This window comes from Photinus pyralis, unplaced genomic scaffold, assembly GCF_008802855.1.
Source record: "Photinus pyralis isolate 1611_PpyrPB1 unplaced genomic scaffold, Ppyr1.3 Ppyr1.4_LG1, whole genome shotgun sequence".
In the NCBI taxonomy this organism is placed as follows: domain Eukaryota; kingdom Metazoa; phylum Arthropoda; class Insecta; order Coleoptera; family Lampyridae; genus Photinus; species Photinus pyralis.
Genome location: NW_022170249.1, coordinates 49,519,122 through 49,538,020, shown reverse-complemented (window position 1 = coordinate 49,538,020; position 18,899 = coordinate 49,519,122). Strand labels below are relative to the sequence as shown.

The 18,899-nt window shown below is 35.0% G+C and overlaps 1 protein-coding gene across 2 annotated transcripts; it reads right to left on the bottom strand.

Annotated features, from left to right (window-relative positions):
* Window positions 1-1,739: 1,739 nt before the first annotated feature.
* LOC116159525 (trans-1,2-dihydrobenzene-1,2-diol dehydrogenase-like) lies at window positions 1,740-17,381 on the bottom strand. Of its 2 annotated transcripts, none has more exons than XM_031472517.1 (6): window positions 17,245-17,381; window positions 3,656-3,857; window positions 2,484-2,775; window positions 2,184-2,433; window positions 1,989-2,136; window positions 1,740-1,939 (listed from the first exon to the last, which is right to left on the bottom strand). In XM_031472517.1, the coding sequence occupies exons 1-6, from the start codon at window positions 17,305-17,307 to the stop codon at window positions 1,833-1,835; spliced, it is 1,062 nt and encodes a 353-aa protein (XP_031328377.1). In that variant the 5' UTR covers window positions 17,308-17,381; the 3' UTR covers window positions 1,740-1,832. The 2 variants fall into 2 exon arrangements, with proteins under 2 accessions (XP_031328377.1, XP_031328378.1); XM_031472518.1 differs by lacking the exon at window positions 17,245-17,381 and adding an exon at window positions 4,232-4,392.
* Between the last annotated feature and the right edge of the window lie 1,518 nt (window positions 17,382-18,899).

Genomic DNA, 18,899 nt, shown 5'->3' with positions numbered 1-18,899 from the left:
ATGTTAATCATAGCTTGTTTGGTTTGGTGGACGTTTGAAATGTATCCCTTTATTGTTTTGTGTGTGCTTGGAAGTTTTGCCGTTATCGAAACTTTTTGAAATGACAGTCAGTTTCGTGGAAGAAAATTAATGAGTGTTTTAAGTAGAATTAAAGAAGTGAAGTTTACAGTGAAGTAGTTGTTTCTCAGTGCCAGTTAAAGCGAGTTTTTTTTATCATCAAGGAACCAAATTTTACATTAGTAATTACAACGAAGCTAGTGTCGTCTAAATCGAGATTCAAGTGCTATGTAATTAAAGTCGAGGAGTGAAGTTTCATTTTTTTTCAAAATAAATGAAAATATACATGGTGTTCTACCAAAAAAGGTGTTAAATATTTTTATAACCCCATGTGTAATTGTTTTCCTGGCCATTGCAATCGAGAGGGAAAATAATGCTTCATGGTTTCTAATTTAACCAGCTTTGTAGTTGCAATAAAAACAAAGGTAACAATACTGCCGACTTTGAACATGCTGTATATATACAGAACCCCATCAAACACCACCTAGACTTATGATCATCGATACATTCCTTCGAATGAAACTGGCGGCCAAATTTGTTAACTGTTCAAAGAGTTGCATTAAAAAATTAATAAATAGATTAAAAATCAATTTCGCATGACTAGGATATCCTTTAATTACACAAAAACTTAAAATGAAATTTGGTGAACCTTTTACCAAGCAAGTATGATTTCTAAAGAAAATTTAGATATTCAAATTAAGCATTACTCGCAGTTTACCATTCATTGCGCCTTTCCATTTCTTCAATTTAATTGCACTAATCCCCTCAGTCCTGCTATCTCGATTGTTGTGTAGCTGTTCTATCATTTGACCCCGTGCTTTCTTTTTTTGTGGATCACTTCGAGATTTAAAATAATGTAACGTAAATTTAATTATTAATGTTCACAGGAAACACTATAATTAGACAACTAAATTAAAACGGTTCCTAAACATAGATTGATTTATAACAGTTAATTATTATTTATCACTTTCTGGTACTCATACCTATAACCCACAAGCGCGGATTTCACTGTTTATCACTTCCGCATTAACGTTAAGATTTAAGACTAAACAATACAGTCTGCTAATTTGATTATATGGCAAACAAAAACCTACAATCACCATATCATATTACGTGGAAAGAATGCATCACATCCGCTTTCACTCTTTATTGCCGGAGTCTTTTATGTGACCTTTATCGACATGATGGCGCCTTGATATCGCAAGAAAATTTGCTCAATTCGACACAATGAAATTTTGACGTTTACGTAGAGTTTGATGGGAGCACGTGCTATTATATAAATGTTGTTTTATCGCTCTTCTTTCTATACTTTCTAATTACGGCTAGAAAATAGGAATACTCTTTCAAAATATTTCCAAAGTTCAAGACTCAAAACATGTGCATAAAACGACGTTACCGTTTTACTTAAGAGTAGTCTTATTGTGAAGTAGTAACTAATTTTTTGACCACGGTGCTTTTTTATCTTAGGTTTGAAATATATGTTAGAATCAAACACGGATTTTGGTCAATGTCCGAAAAATGTAGCCAAACGCGTTCTGATTGAATTGTGTACACTTTGAACATGATTTCTTTACTGCTGACGAATGTATCTGACAAACATGATTTCAAGAGTTCCGTTCTCTATCTAACTACTCCCTCTATAATGGCCCTTCAACTGAAAAAACTGATATGAAAATTAAAAATTGGTTTCGTCATTATTTATTTTTATTCTCCACTACATTTGTTGTAATTTCGGTATATAAAAGCCATTAGAAATAAAAGCTGGGACACAAACGTTAACCATCTTGTGGAAAATATACTCCTATAGCTTTTCTCACTGTATCCATTAGCTCCGCCAATTCAAGTGATTCGGCATGTGTCACTTTGGGGCTTTCAGTAAGACCTAGAGTACTAAACTATTAATTACAGCGCATAACACCAACAATTATTACCTTGCGCAAGACAGTGTCGAACTTCCTCCGCTTCGTAAGCTAATCCATTGCTATTTAGAAAATTATATTTAGCTGTAGAAACCGGTAATTCACGTTGCACAGTTCCCGATGGTGTGACCATAGTGGATGGAGACCAAAATAACGGAATCTAGGCATGCTTTATTTAGTAAATACTCGCAGATATGCCTAACTTACCTTGAGCATCCCTTTTGTTCCGTATACAGTTGCACAGTTCGCTAGTTGCACACGTGTATTGAGTGTTAGTACACTAGTACGTCCATTTGGGTACATAAGAATAATACTGGCTGTATCGTCCACACCATGTTTATTCAAATTGCCTGAAGCTGTAACACTTACAGGCTTTAATCCTCTATAAACATACTGTGAAAACTGCAAGGCGTAAACCCCAATGTCCAAAGTCGCACTTCCTCCAAGCTCCTTTACGCTAAATAAGAACGTAAAGCAATACGAGACTAAAAGAATTGTGGCTAATACTTCACACGATCGACTGACGTCAAAGGAAACCCAAACTCCACGTTCACCTGTAGAACATCTCCAATGGCACCATTTGCAATCTGTTCCGTGAGAACATCATAAATTGGAAATGTGCGCGACCAAATCGCCTCCATCAAAAATAGGCCCTTGGCTTTGGCATGACCGATTAATTCTTCAGTTTCCTTCTTGTTCATTGTCAAGGGTTTTTCGCACAGTACGTGTTTTCCATGATCCAACATCAGTTTCGATAAAGTTAAATGTGACGGATTTATTGAACCAATGTAGACTACATCTGCAACAATACCGTACTACTACTTATTACGGAACCTGGATTTCTAGAATGACTAAAATCCCGGCATACTTTTTAGACGGTATCCGAAATACACACGGGGTCGATGGTAACGTTTAAACCCGATTAGAACTAAGGATCTATCTCGTGTCGTTACAATTCCTTTACTGGACTTATGGCATTAATTACTATTGCAAAATTGTCATGGTTCTTGTTTGCGTTGTTTATTTGACGAATCTCAATGATCTGAAAAAGTTAAAGAATCGAAAGCAAAAAATGCGAGGAATGTGATGGTCATGAAGAAGATTAACCATTCGGAGAAACGGTGCAATCCAAACAATTTGAAAATAACGAAACGATTAGAAGTGTAGATGAATCCATATCTGACAAAACAGAAATCGGATCTGAAAAGCCCAAACACCTAAAACATACCCAAAGACGCTCAAGAAAGGATCTCACTGAAGGCGAAATATGAAGAATCAGGAGAATCCGAATCATACGAAGAAATGATAGAGTCTGAATAAGCTACTCAATCTGAATAATTGAAATAAATTTAATAACCTAAACGATCGGAAAGAGAAGCCCGAAATCATTTGAAGAACCTGAAGAGTCGGTATAATCTAAGCAAGAATCCGAAGTATTCAAAGAGTTCGAAGGATCCCAAGGGAATCTGAACAACATTGTCTGAAAAATTACAAATGATAAGAGTGAAGAATTTAAATCATGGATGAACTTGAATGAATCTCAACAATCTGAAGCATCGGAATAAAGGGAAAAAACCCGAAATATTATCAATCCTAAGAATCTTATCTAAATAATCGGATGAATGCGAAAAATTCAACAATCCCAACGCAAATATTCCGTTTTCGGATTTAAGACTTACCTACGTCCTTATCCTTTGCGAGGTCTTCATAACTGCCGTACGCCTTTGGTATGTTATGACGTGTAGCGAATTCTTGGGCATCACCTAACTTTCGCGCCGCCACTGCCACAACCTTGTGATGTGCCTCGGGATGAGTTTGTAGAGCGCACGTAAAATCGTTAGAGATTCTTCCGGCGCTTACTATACCCCACCTTAAAGCCATCTAAGAGTAAATTATACGTTAGAAAAATGCAGAATGAATGACCATAACTATAATAGTATTATACAAAAATGGCAATAAACTTCAAGATATAGGTCTAAGCTCGGGTCTAAGTAATCTTAAGATAACCTTGCAGGAAATTGATTAAGTTAGAGGTTACGTAATTGGATCTATAAATAGCTTGTAGGAAAGGACCGAGGCATAGTAAACAATCCAATGTATAGGTATATTCTATTCGTATCCACAGAATAATTCACATATGCTTTATTACATTTTTATAAGACTGGGAGAGGATGTCTTAAGTATCTATTTCAAACGCCTGTCAGGCAAATTTGTATTGACCAGGACATACACATAATATAAATAAAAATACTTACTTCCGTGTAATAATTGTCGAATACTTAATTCGCTGTGAGCAAGTCTGATGCTGTCTACCGTAACGCTGAATCTACGGGAATACGAATACGACAGTGGTGCCGGTGAACTAGGTTCGAAGCATTACGTCAGCTAATTTATTATTTCATGGAGATAATTGAGTATATGTAAAGTACCGCTATACCTATACGCATTACGCAAACTTATCGTTATCACAAACGATAGGAAAATAACGAAAGTGTCATGTCACATTTTATAAACTCAATTGCTCTGGTAGCACACATCATCCACTATACATATAAGCGTGAGATATTATTTGCACTTTACATTTGTGCAAATAAAATTTGAACTATAGAATTATTCAGAAAAAACTCGTGATTGATCCATGCTCTCTAAATGGAGTGATGAAACATACAGGAAATAAACAACTCAATTCCTCAAAACCTTCCCCATGGATATTTAATTATTGACGAACAGATACAATTGCGAAATGTTACGACATGTTTCGATTGTTAATCATCTTCAGGTAACAAATTATTAGTACAGTGCGTGAGAAAATTACATTATTGAAAAGTTGTTGAAGTCTTGACGTTACATTGAAATATTATAAGTAATAAATTAAATTATTTAAATTAAATTTAATTTCTGATCGAATGGCACCAATACCAAGTCTGTAAGTGGTGTAGTTCCGGAGCCTTTGTGACATCAAGAGCGAAAAAATGCACTTTTTATTTTTTGAAAGTAAAAGTGCACTAAAAAAACAAATACGTTATTAGTTACATTGTACCTAACAACAGTCTATGCAGTAAGTTGGACATAAATGTAAGGAAAAGAATAGCGAAGTGCTTTGTATGGAATAAAACGTCTACAATTTTGAAAAATGATAAGAAAAGAATTGTGGCGATGTAAATATGGAGAAGAATGCTTAGGAGTAGGAAGATCTTTGTATAGCACAATTTTGAGATGGAAAAGAATATGGCTTGGTCATGGGCTAAGAGAATAGTTTGCAGAAAGACATGATCGAAGGAGCCGTGGACGGTACAAGGAAAAAAGCGGAGTGAAAGTGAAGATGGTAGACGATCTCAAAGAGGGGAGAGGCTACGTGAATATGAAAAGAAAGGCAACGGATAGAGAAGAGTGGAGACAGCAAAATAGCACCTGCATATAGCAGAAAACTAAAAAAAAGGAAGGATGCTCGAAAAAAACTTCAAGAGGAGCTTGAGATAAACTTGAGAGCAGCAATGAATTTTAAGGGAATGTGAAAGAAATTTGGAAACTTGAGAGCAATTAGAAAAGATAACCTCAAAGGACCTTAAGAGATGCTTATGAAGAAATTGAGTATGGTATGTTTTAAGGGGACCATGAACGGACTAACGGAGGTAAGTACTCGAAGAGAACTGAAGGGAAAATTGAGAAAAACTTGAGAGGAACACCAGGGAAAGTGTTGCTCCATCTTATACTTTTAATATTTAGGTTATTTCAATGTATGTTGATAAATGATTAATGGCACAAATCCATAATTGTACAGAGCTAGTACACGGTATGACGGTACACGATTTCAAATATATGAGTTCCCAAATAACGAGCCATGCGTGTAGTGGGCGCGCCATTTTATACTTTGAATATTTCAATTATTTTAATGATAAATGATTGATGGCCGATAGCTTTACAAATAAGGCACGCTTTGTGTAACAAAAGTGTCATTTTTACTACGCGATGAATTTGTAGTAAAATTCCGATGTTTTATTAGATGATGGTGACAATAAATAACTCTTTCATGCGGACATGAACAAATAATGAAATGTAAAGGCCATTGCACGTACAGCATGTCAAAGTCAAAGATGAAAATTTGAAACCAAATATATGTACGTAAATCAGCTTCTGTTTGATTGATGTTAGTCATAATGCGGCTTTGTTTTGAAGATTTATTTTTCAAATACGTTCATTAGATTGATTCTTTTCTGCTATTGACTCCATTAATATGTTTTGATCGATTCGATTCATTACCTATTATAATGATTATGATGGAATATGATTTCGTTTACTATTTAAGCCTTCTCTTCAGTATAAATGATCAACTAATCAAGATTTTTCCAGGCATTATAAATTCAAGCGACTCTCAAAAGAAATTGGATCTACCTACCTCGTTGTTTGATTTATACCGAGTATAGAGTGTAACATATTCAATCAATAGTTAAAGGTCCTATGGTGTTCAGAACGCCTCATGTCAAAGATTAAAAAATTGCAAGTTACTTACTAAATGCAAATAATTTGTACAGTATAAGATTTCTAACCTGGAAGAAATATACAATTGCAGATACATCTTATCCAGTCTTAATGGCGACTGTTAGTGTAATATTTAAAGTAATAAATTCTTCCCGAAGAATTCCGGTCAACTCTAACACGAATTATGGTGTTAACAATGGAGAAATGCTACAATAACGTAATAAAAATGTCTCCTCAACTTTAAAATTTAAATTAAATGCGCTTCTAATTCGCCACACCTCAAATATTTTTCTAGTTGGTGTCCTACAATAGTCTAGTGGAATAAGAAAACACGAAAGAGAGTTTAATGTGTCATTGTAACAACAAAACGATTGTCTTTTTTAATAACCAGTTAGTCGCTTTGTATTTTTTACCATGTACCCACTTATTACAGTTGTGAAGCCATTATAAGTTATCTTGACACAAAATTACATCGAATCTCATCCTACAAATTGCATACAGTCACATAAGTCCGTATTATGCTGTTCGCATCGCTACTACGTTATAAACAACGCATAAATTTCAAATAGCATTATGAATGTGGGACCGTTTACTTCAAGACGCCTGACACGCAAATGCAGATTTTGTAAATTATGGTATTGTTAATAAATCACTGCACTAAGTAGTTACAGCTAGCTTGTGAGGTGTGTAATTAACTTGAAAACCTGTATAGAGAGTGTTACTTTCAATAAAATATTCCCAGTCCATTTTTTTTGGCTTACTTTATATGTTATTTAAAATGCAACTCCCTATTTAGGTATGCAGAAGGGTTGCTAAAATAATTCTTCAATAGGTTTGCTATTGTGTGCGTTCAATTGACGTCCTATACATAAAAAGGGTTTTTTATTTAAGAATTTAAAATCTGTGAAATCTTCCTGTGAAATTCCCGACAAGAAGCTGAAATCAAAAGTGAGAAAATGTTGTGTCATTGCGGCATTTCCATTACCTACTTAAATGTAAATTAGTCAAACTTAAGACTGTTCCTGAGAATAAGATTGCTAATGGTAAAATAAAAGGAAAACTACGAGGAGTTACACTAAAGTCACTGTATATGTGATTAAAGCTAATAGTAACAACGTTTTTGGAAGGTAACGCAGAACTATACCTCATATTTCCATACTTTGCAGATGATATAGCTATATGTCACTGAGTATATACCGTAGTCAGCTTCTCAATATAAAAAAAATATCTTGTATATGCAAGGAAAATTTGTTTAATTAATTTTGAGCCCACAACCACAACGACCTTGAATATAGGTATTGTTTCGATTATTACAAGTACACACTTATACGAACTTGTACATCATTAACAATATTTTTTAATACTCTTATTTTAATTAATTTTCACTGGTGTATTTATTTTAATATTCTGTCAATGCTACAGGTTGACAATAAAAAACTTAATTTTATAAATAAAAAAACAATAAGTCATATCGATCATGCGCTGGTTGAAGGTGGATTACATCACCACTTTGCGATAAGCATTTCTCCACCCTCGTAATTGCCTCTCTTCCAGCAATTACTACTGTAGATCAAGTACAATGAGTTTGGATAGTGCTCGTCGATATACATTTCCATTCATCCCTGACGTCTACTATACGAATTCTACCATATCTTGTAGGATACCTACGTTTTGACTACTCTTTTCGCTTTTCGCCAGTCATTCCTTGTTCAGCAATTATAACAATGTTATCAACCTTGATATTTTAAGTCAGGTTAATCTCAATTTAAGATACATTCCCTTGTTTAAGTAAAGAAAACCCTTTCCAAGCACCTGTCTAAAAATGTGTGAGGGTTCCAACCCCTAGCACATGCGTTAATGTTGCTAGAACTATTCTCCCTCTGTACTGACTGCCACATAGAGGTCCATTATGTAAAAGGTCTTTTTTACTCTGCTTTAACAAATAAATTTGTAAAAAATACACCAGAAAATGAAGTAGGAGAAATTAAGGAAGGTGCACAAGTTAACGACGTAATAAGTTTTCAAAGTGGCGCTATATACCATCCACGTTTGTCTGACTATGGGTGTACAGTAATAATGGCAGATTTTACGTTATACTGCTTCATCACATTACCCGAAACCTATAAATCATACGGCTAAGGAAACAAATTTCTCCCAGAAGAATTAATACATAGTTTGTCATTTAATCTATTTATAATTAGTACTAACGATCATAAATTGCATTGGTATAGTTTTTGCTTTCCGTTGATTAACGGCGATATAGGCAATGAAGTGGTTTTATGTTATTTGTATGGATTTGAATTTATAATGAACTTGAAATTGTTAATAACTTATTCAGTTTAAGGTTTGGTGCAAAATTAGATGACGACCTCGTTTTCTTATAAGCCAAAATTTATGTGAGAAATATATAAATTTTCTTTAAGGTAGGTATTATAACGTTTTTTCATAGTGAAATCATAGACTTCTTAGGAACCAATCTTATTAATTGTTACCCAAGTTGTATTACTAGTTTTTGCAACTTTAACCCTGTGCTAAGGATTGCAACATCTTATAAATTTTAAATGTATAAGAAAGAGTGAAGTGAGATACAATTTGGAAGTGATCTTCAGTATTTACACAACAGTTTTTATTTTTTGTAAGTCATCTATCGATTAGTTACCGAGCAATGAAATCCCAAAAGATATAAACTATGGAATGAATGACTCGAAATGTATCGTATCGTATCGGTATTTCTTTCTTCCATCTACTGTATTTTCTACTTATACTTCCTCTGTTCTTCTATCTTTTCAATCATTTCAAATGCTGCCCATGGCTTCTCTGCTCTTTTTTTTACCAAATCCCATTCCTTTACTCTTTTTGCCTTTTCAGTTTTATTTCCAACTCTTGCCAACAAAAGAACATGGTCACTATTAATATCTCCACCTGGCAATCCATACGCATTTTTAACCCATTTCTGTAATCTGTATCTCTTTTCAATCTGCTTTCAATATTTCCAGGTGTAAAGTAAGTAAGTAATTTATTGTGTTAATACATTGAAAAAATGCTTACACTCGTCCGAAAATGGTATAACACATAAACATAAAATACATGAAACATATAGTTTCCTTTTGTGATGTTGGCTATGACCATCTTCCTTTCTTTGCAGAATTATATTAGACGTACATCCCTTTCATTCCCTCTTCCAATCCATATAATCTCAACAAAAATAATTTCGGAAATAGTTGCTGAGTATTTGGGTTTAATCCTGATTCTGATGGTGTCAAAATACGCGATTGGTTAATCCAATCGGGGTATAAACGTACCCACTACGATGCCAATCAAATACCTTAACACTCTGACGACTAGACCTTAGACTTATTTATTTTTATTTTTTTATATAGTTTGATCCTCGTTAAAAAAAATTACAAGTACTTACTCTGTATTATAATTCTCATATTCTGAAAAATTCTTTTCAAACAATTACTCTCGACCATGGTGTATAATATACACCATGCTCTCGACTGAGAAATACTTTCTCACTAAACGTTTGTGATCTAGGTGCTGATGCAATTCGTATAGGTAATTTTTTGAAAAAACTTGGCTGCTGTAGGGAAGAATTTTTTTAAAACGAGATATAGGAATGGTACAAACATCCATTTTGAATTGTAAACATTTACTACCAATTTACTGAACGATGGCGATATCTTTTTTTCTTTTTTACGATAACTTAGAGAAGCACTCATCTGCTATTATTTTGATGCTAATGATTAAAAGATGTCAGATATTATTGAGAAATTTTCTCTGAAATAAGGGAAAATCTGCTTACTCTATAGTTTTTTAAGAACTTCAAAACGAAACATTTGCGACTTTTGGCTTATTTGAAAAGAAAATATTTTGGTCCCATCTATCACCAGATTTTTTGGTAATGACTCAAAAGCAACATTTTACATGCACGCAAATGAAAATAACAGCAAACTGCTGCAAAAATCAGTAATTTATAAAAACTCCGCTATGCACACGTGAGTGGGATACAAAACTAGAAGAAAAACAATAGTATTGCCCATTAAGTAACAAATGTGCAATACAAATGGGAAGAATTAGTGATGTTATCATCTGTTACGCGGATGCACTATTTCGCATTTCTTTCTTTGTTAAGTAACTCTTGAAATTATGCATTAAATTGCAACCAATAATGAAATGCAATCGTTTGGTAGGACGCCTTAAAGTTAAACAATTAATTAATTAATGCTGATATGCTATATGTAAATCGAGTGTGTTACAGTTAATTAGAACTAAATGAATACGTGAATGTCAGTTCAGAATGACAGAATCATTTAACGAGTTCAACATGTTACATTGCAAATTAATCAAGTTCACTGTCAACAGTTTTTTCCAATTAAGCTCTCTGGTTGCTAATAATTCGCAATAAAAGCGAGATGATTAATTTAATTCCACGTACAGCAAAATAAACATGTAATTGATTAAAAACATTTCTTACATTACAAAATTGTGAAATTGGGCAACTTTTACTGCAAATAAAAATTTTTGGTGATGCGCTCTACTCCAAAATTGAGGTGTTCACATTTTTTTGTTTCGTTTTCGATGAGCCACCTTACATATTGTAATTCCAACACTGGAAGACATATTCATTTACAGCTTTTTTTACATCGGCAGATATCTATCTCTTAAGAACTACGTTTAATAAAAAAAACATTCACATATATTAAGTCTACTTTTGTTGAATAATTATATAAATTCTAATCCGAGTTCCAATCGAATACGTGTTAAAAAGAGAAAAGAGAGGGTCGCCCTCTTAAAACATAAGGAGGTAAAACCACGGTTCTTTGGACAACATATCTTCTTTTCTCGCAAAGCAGTTCACTCCCATTATAAAATGCAGTTTCTTTGTGATAAGCCCTGTACAGTACTTAAGGTGCCTTTATTGACATTATTGTCAAACTAATTTAACTGTCGGTCTAAATAAAATTCTACTCAGTCTCTACGAAAGTGTCCTACCTTTGTAGTTCAATATTTCCCATAACATGGTCTGATTACTGTTCCTTTGCTCCAAAGCTTACGCATGCTGTTCAGAAACTGCCTTCCGAAAAATGACCCCATCCAAGACAAATTCTGAAAAATTTCGCTAATACATTAATGGCAAAGACTTATATTTCTCCGTAAGGTAGAACGTCGACATCAATGCTAGTGTATAGGAAACAATGCAATTTGTTTCTCGAAGATCAGATGCAATATACACTCTTTTCTAGATCTTTAAACGGGTAATCAAAGCAGGAGGCAATTCAGAAATAATTAGAAGATGTTGTAATTTCTTAAACGGGATGTATTAATTTTACGACACTCATTGTTTAAGTTGTAGCAGCTTTCACCACATAAACCGAATGAAAACTTAATTTCAAAGTAGCAGCCGAGTGTAATTCGTTCCATTTTACTTTTAGTGTAAAGTTCAGTGCTCTTTCATTGCAATAAATCTATTTCGAGACTTCTATGTCGCCTTATTGCACTGGTATTAGCTTGAAGTGCACCAATTTTCCAAAGATCATAATTTATTCAATTGAAGATTAGTTTTATGGGCAGCCCACCACGCACTTTTTAAACAGATGCAACGTTTTAATTAGACAATTAATGCCGAGCGTATCGTTTCAAAATTTCCAATACTGAAACGAATGCACACACGTGGCATATTATGAAAAAGTGGTTGGGAAATTAGCACGTTTCTATTTCCGCGTGTATTTTTGTGAGCAGTGCCGTTAATATTCCGAAACGTTTTTCTAATTACACTCAAGCTGCCAATTTTCGATTATAAGTGCATATTATAGTTACCTACAGACTGCAACGTTCCCGCCGCCGCTTTAGATTGTGATATGGTTTGATAATATTCATTCTTGGATTTATATGATGTTGGAGTCATGGGAAATGACTGGAAGCGTGTCATTCTAATTTTTGTGCAGAAAAGATCGAATGAGAAGATATGTACAGTTGTATGCGTAAAGGAAATGATCCTAATCGTAGAAATTTCCGCAATTGGTAAATGTTCTGTATCGAAAGTAATATTATTCAGTTATTTTTGTTGAAGACACCAAAAAATGTAGCGCGGAAAATAAAAAATACAACAAAAAAATACCATTAGAAGAAACTAATATTTTTGCTCCACTTTTAAATGGGCGATCTAGTCCCTCCACCTTTCCACAATTCTTTCATTGTAGGAGTATATGAAGAACATCTATTGGTTAAGGTAGGTACCACGCTAGGGCCTTAAGTACTGGGGTTGTATTCTCTGTCTCTCCAAAAACATCTTATACGATTTTTTCGTCGGAGTCTCCTCAGATACTAACACACCGGAATAACATCATAGATGCTCAAAAAGCGAGTCAGGCTTTAATTGGAGATAAATCGCGTCAAGAAATCGACTGCATCAATGAAGACACTTCACTTCACGCAGAAAAGTTCATGGATATAGGAGGAAATCAGGTTATCACGAGGGCTGCTGGATATGTTGAAAACGATATGAAGAAAGGCATATTAATTGTTCCTTTCCAATTTCTCAGTTTCCCCGAGTTTTTTCTCATGTCTCCATCATTTGCTAATTCTTCTCAAGCTACCATCAAGTTTCCTTAAAATCTAATGTTTTTGTAAAGTTCCCTCTAAATTCTCCCCTAATGCATCTGTTAATTTCTCATTAGCTTGCCCTCAAATTCTCCTTAAGATGCTGGCCAATCCTAGTTACCTCATGATCCCTTCGATCTTTTCTAAATTTTCTCTCAAAGTCTTCTAGTTGTTTTCAAATCAATTTTTGGCGATCTTCACGTTCTCATCGCATTCTTCTCAGATTCATGTCAAGTTATTGCTAAAATTCATTTTTTCCTCTCACATTCATTTGAGCGTACTCTTATGTTTTCTTCAATTTCTTCTAAAGTAATTCGTCATGGTCCGGGAACTATGAATTGGTCAGTACCTACTTTCGCAGTCGTCAAGCATGGGAAGAATTGTTTGGTTAGTGACTGTATAGTGGGTTGGGTTGGTAGAGCAGCCTTGGCTGAAACCCCGCCCACACAAAAATAAAGGCAAATAAAACATTCCATATACCATAATTTAATGGTATTGCTGTCATAACAATTGTTGAAGTATTTCGTGCATAAAGTTTTTGAACATAACCCACTCACTTTTTCATCACATTCAACAGTCCTTGGAGTACCTACGCTAACTGTAAGTGCCTAAGTTACCATACTACCACCTAGCCCTTCCCTATATATCCAAAAAAATGTTATCAATCAAGAAGAACGGTTTTGTTGTCCAGCCAAAAGTTTAAAAAAATATATAGGTATGAGTATGTTATTTTCTAATTGAGAAACCGCCAGAATTTCGGCGACGGTGAGATCAGAAGGTTGACTTCTATGCAAGACCAGCCATCTAGAATTTTGGAAACATTTTTCCGTACTCGTAAAGGGCATATCCAAAAACCTAGGATGGACATTAGTCCTGTTCTTTTAGGAAGGTAAAAATTAACGAGAAAACGCAAAGTATAGCTATCTATATCAGGAGAATAAGGCATTAATTCATGTGTTTTACTCGGTAAAATTCAACGATTTGGTGATGATGACGAATGAAATATCCCATCGGGGGATTATGTAGTTTTGGGTTGATAGGGATAAATCCACATCTCACATCCTGTCACGTCTGTAAACACAGGATTACCTCAGGTTTGAGAAACAGGCAATCGGAGTTTAGCCACTGCTCCCTATCTGGGAGAGTGATTTTGTAACTATTTGGTCTGAGTAAGACAGCCTGGATCACATCTCTTCTTGTGAGGAGGGGATCGGATCTGACGGTTTTCTCTCAGATCAGCCCGTGCCCAAGGTGGCCTCAATACTTCCACTCGTCTCAATCGTTTAGCCATCCGAACCTCTACTTCCACAAGTGTAAAGGTTCTAATTCCACAAGTGCCTCCATGGCCAAAGTTGGCATGGATTTCATGGCCCCAGACAGGCGAGTCTCTGTACCTTAACTAGCTGCTTCCTGTAGAGTGTCCTATGCATAGCAGGCCGCTCGATGTGCCCCTTCCAAATCAGACGGGAGTAGTGGCTCCCAAATATCTCATTGACCTGATCAGACCCAGTTGACGTCGTCGAAAAATGAGCCCGCTCTCTTCGTAAATGGAACAATTTCGGGTTAAGGGAGAGCCCATCCCATCTAGCACCAGGCCCCACAGCAGTGCAGACAATACTCCATCTTTCCGACTACCTATAGTAACCGATGAGTTCATCTCTGTCGTCCCACTTGAGAAAATAATGATTCTGCTTCCGAGCATTGCGCGGATCGATCTTACGATTGACCCATCAATACCAAAGACCAAAGCCTTCAGCAGCCTCACTAATTGAATCAAACGAGGTGTTGTTAAACGCGCCCTCGATATCTAGAGATGCTCCCTGGTAGACATTCCCCTCTTCATCCTGCACACGAGGCTGTGAAGAACCGTCTCCGTGGACACACCAGCCCTGTAAGCATGTTTGAATGGATTCATTATGCATCCACCAGCTTCTCCACCGTTTTAGAAGATGGGCTTGTAACCCTTCGCAATGTCATATTTAGCACGATCCGGCGTAGGTAGGTAGGTACATATCTGTTACCTTCATCCAACTTTCGGGGATAAAATGATTGTGTATCTTTGCAGGTGTCATCTAACTTTGAATCCGTTGAATTTCTTATTACCACTTCCATATAATCTGCGCGCAATTTTGAACTGGAATGCGGTTGTGCTCAGAATTAAGCAAATATCGCACTCACTTTGCGTAAACATGTTTAAATGAATTCCATTCATTTTAGAATCTGAATTGTTTTTTCACAGGGTAGTTTTTGAACACCATTCAAACTTTCTAAACACCACACATTTGAAACCTTTGACATCTACAGTAATTACAACGTATAGAAGAAGGATCCAATGAAGTAAGCAACCAAGCTTGTCGCAAAAATTGTTTGAATTCAAGCAAAAAGTAACTAAAATTTACTTTGGGAAGTTGAAGACTGATTTCTTAAATACTTTCAATAAGCGTAAGAACAGTGCACGTAAATTCTAGAAACGGTATAAATAAATTGGGTTAAAACACTTAAATAACTCAATAACTGATGGAGAATTCCATCTTGTTCCTTGTAGTTAATAATTAACGGCGCATTGAAAGAAAAATATAATCAATAATAGATAGATTTCTATTAAATCGTCGATACTTAAAAGTACATGTTAATGGAAATTATTAGAAAGTGTAAATTATACAGACATTTGTTGCCTATCTTATTTGCTTATTTTCAATTAATTAAGACACCTTTTTTTGTTTTTTTGTCTGTAACTCATGTGGAGGGTAGCAATTAAAAAAATTTGACTATTATCACCATCATACATCGTACATTTTGAAAACAAAAATTAATTAGAAATTATCAAAATGCGCGTTGCTTCATCTAACGGGAAAAGTAGTGGACAATGATTGATTACTGTTATGTGATTGCAACGGACCGAAAAAATAAATACTTACATGCCTCATAAGTTACGTGAGCTTAGCAATTACCTACATGATATTATGATGGTATTGTTTTTATTAATCTTATTTTGTAGTACGCACATGGAAGGATATTTAACGTATGCGTACCCACACATCTTATTCGTCATGCTAAATTAACCATTTTTGTAAATCTTTACAGGCGTATTTCTAAATTAGAAATCTATAATCTAATTGAAATATAAGTTCAGAGATGTAAGGAGTAGAATTCTTTCAAAAGGAAGACGTTAAACTTAAAGTTGAATCACTTCCTTCTCCTATACTTTGCAAATACACCATGCTGAATCTAGTGAACATCAAAGAATGTTAAATCCTTTTTTTGTAGCCTGCGAAGTGCGACCGTCATCTATGCCTAAGAAAGTAAGGTGATTTAGTAGCAAGAACATTCTGGAGAGAAGCGTAAAGTTACAATTTAGGCCGCACAACCCTTATTAGCAAAACGTTTGAAATTTGTCAAGAAATACGCAAAAACGAAGTATCCTGATTTAAATGAAACCATTCAAGGATGGACGTTTTAATTTTAAGTAAAATTTCTACAAATTCGTTAAAAAATTGAGAGTGATGCTGAAGAATTTTAAAACTGTATTCAAATTAAATACCAACCTTCATTTTTTATGGAACTCAACGCTTGAATTTTAATGCCAAGATTCGTTGCTAAAAAATATATGAAAACTATATTTGCATATATCCACCCTTGCAAAAAAAACTAGAAAGCGCAGTTCCTCTTGACTTCCTGTTCTCGAATCGAATAGACATTCAGTATAACAGCAAGGGTAATCTGTGGTAGAATAACTTCACATTTAAAAATAGTAGAGTGAGGCACCACCTTTAGAAATAAATTCGAAGTTCGCCGCTGTTTCCTATACTACCCAAACGCTGACGAAGTAATTGAGGACAGAGGCCGCTCGAATCTCTGTTTACCTCTTGAATAAATTGTTATGTCGTAACATACATTTAAACTACCCCTGAACATATATCAGAAAGTGCAGAGTTGCATTTAAATATACATGCACCCTAAATGTCAAATTCTAATAAAATGCAGTAAAAAACAGTACATACGTTAGTATTCCATACACAATTAGTACCTATTACCTATATAGGCACATGCCCCTTTTTTAAAGGCTAATGGTCGTATAATGTCATACACAACAATTATTTTCTACCCCCAAAGTAGTTCAGTAAGATCCTCTTTCTTACATTTGCTGATGGCTATAGTAAAATTTACGGAAACATTAGGTACTTACGTAATTATAATTGTATTCTACTTTATTATACAGTTTTTTGGACACACAAAAATTTCTTTTCATTGTTCACTTAATGCTCATTTTATCTACCTCTGTTATTGTTATAATAGAACAAATAAATTGTTTTTTTGTCCGTTACACAACAGAAGAAACTAAACTAAAAGACGAGAGAGATGGTTATGAGCAGGGTCAAGGTAATTGTAATTAATTATAACAACCGTCCTGATAATGAATTTACCCTGTAATAAATTAAGGGGAAGTCAAACCACCTATTACAGAACCAAATCAATACGTCAATTGGATTTTATTATAAATTTCTAAAGTAGGTGTGGATATTGGATAGTTTTTTTGTACTCCGTTAACTAAATCAAGGTGTTTTGTCATTCATTTTATGTCATACTTGATTATTATTCAGTTATAATAATCCTAAATCAAGATACATTAAATGACAAATAATGCACTCCACCATGACAACCCCAATTATGCGTAGCAACGGGCGTTATTTCTATAACGCCCAAGGGCGTTATTTCTGTAAATCCTATAAATGTGGAATAATGAATCTGTACGAACTTTTTATTTTCAACAACTAAATAAAACGAACGGTGTTGATGTCGCATTATCCTACTGTTATTTTGAAGTAAAAAGAACAATTCTGGGACTGTCCAGAGAACACCGCACCAGCTTGGCCCAGACCCATACATTTTCTTTCCTCTTTGTAGATCAGATACTGCGGATCAGGTGCTTCTGTAAGGAAGGCGACTATTTGTTCGCAAGTAAGGATTTTTGATTTTTTTGGACGATAGCTTTCCTGAACTTGTTTTAAATACCCTTGTAGATGCACAAATTTTTCGAAACTCTTAATCTTCTTCTTTACCATTAACTCTTTACGTATAGCATTGAAAATTTCGTCCAAAGCGAATTGGGAGAAAATGACTGAGTGTAAATCACCTTTCCGTTTAATGACTAATAAAATTACTTAAACATAGGTACCGACTCTTGGAAGTAACCCAATATAACGGTTTCGTTTATTGTCTGCACAGAATTACTCACCATCCATTTTGCAAAAATAGCGTACTCTTTTTCATAAGAGGATTTCGATTTTTGTGGCACTATGGCTTCATTCGCTTTTGCGGATCGCGCAAGAACGTGTACCGGTAAATGAGACGCTTCGTCTGCCATTTTTCAGACAGTTTTTAGAATGTTTGACTTTGACAAATATACTATCTATCTCCATAGTTACGGCCTCGCCTACGGCCATGGATAACTTAATTTTGATGATTCTCATTATCTTCTCTTTTAATCATCTGGCACCGCCAATTCTTGGAAAATCATCAAGTATGACATAAAACGTTGAAGGCACCACGGGCGTTATGAACACAACGCCCACGGTCAACGTATAAGCCTCGGGCCAGAGGCCCTCGGGTTCTAGGCTGCGTTGACCTGGGGCGTTATTTAGTTCATAACGCCCTTGATACCTTAATAACTATAATGGACGTGTCACACGACACGGGACAAAAAGTGACAGTACACACTGAAATGTCAAACACAAATTAATGATTAATAAATAGCTAAATCCTCCCTCTCTCACCTTCTCTCTTCCCTCTTCCCGAATACGCTCATTTTTGTTCTAGAGATCTTTATATAATTTAGCCGCG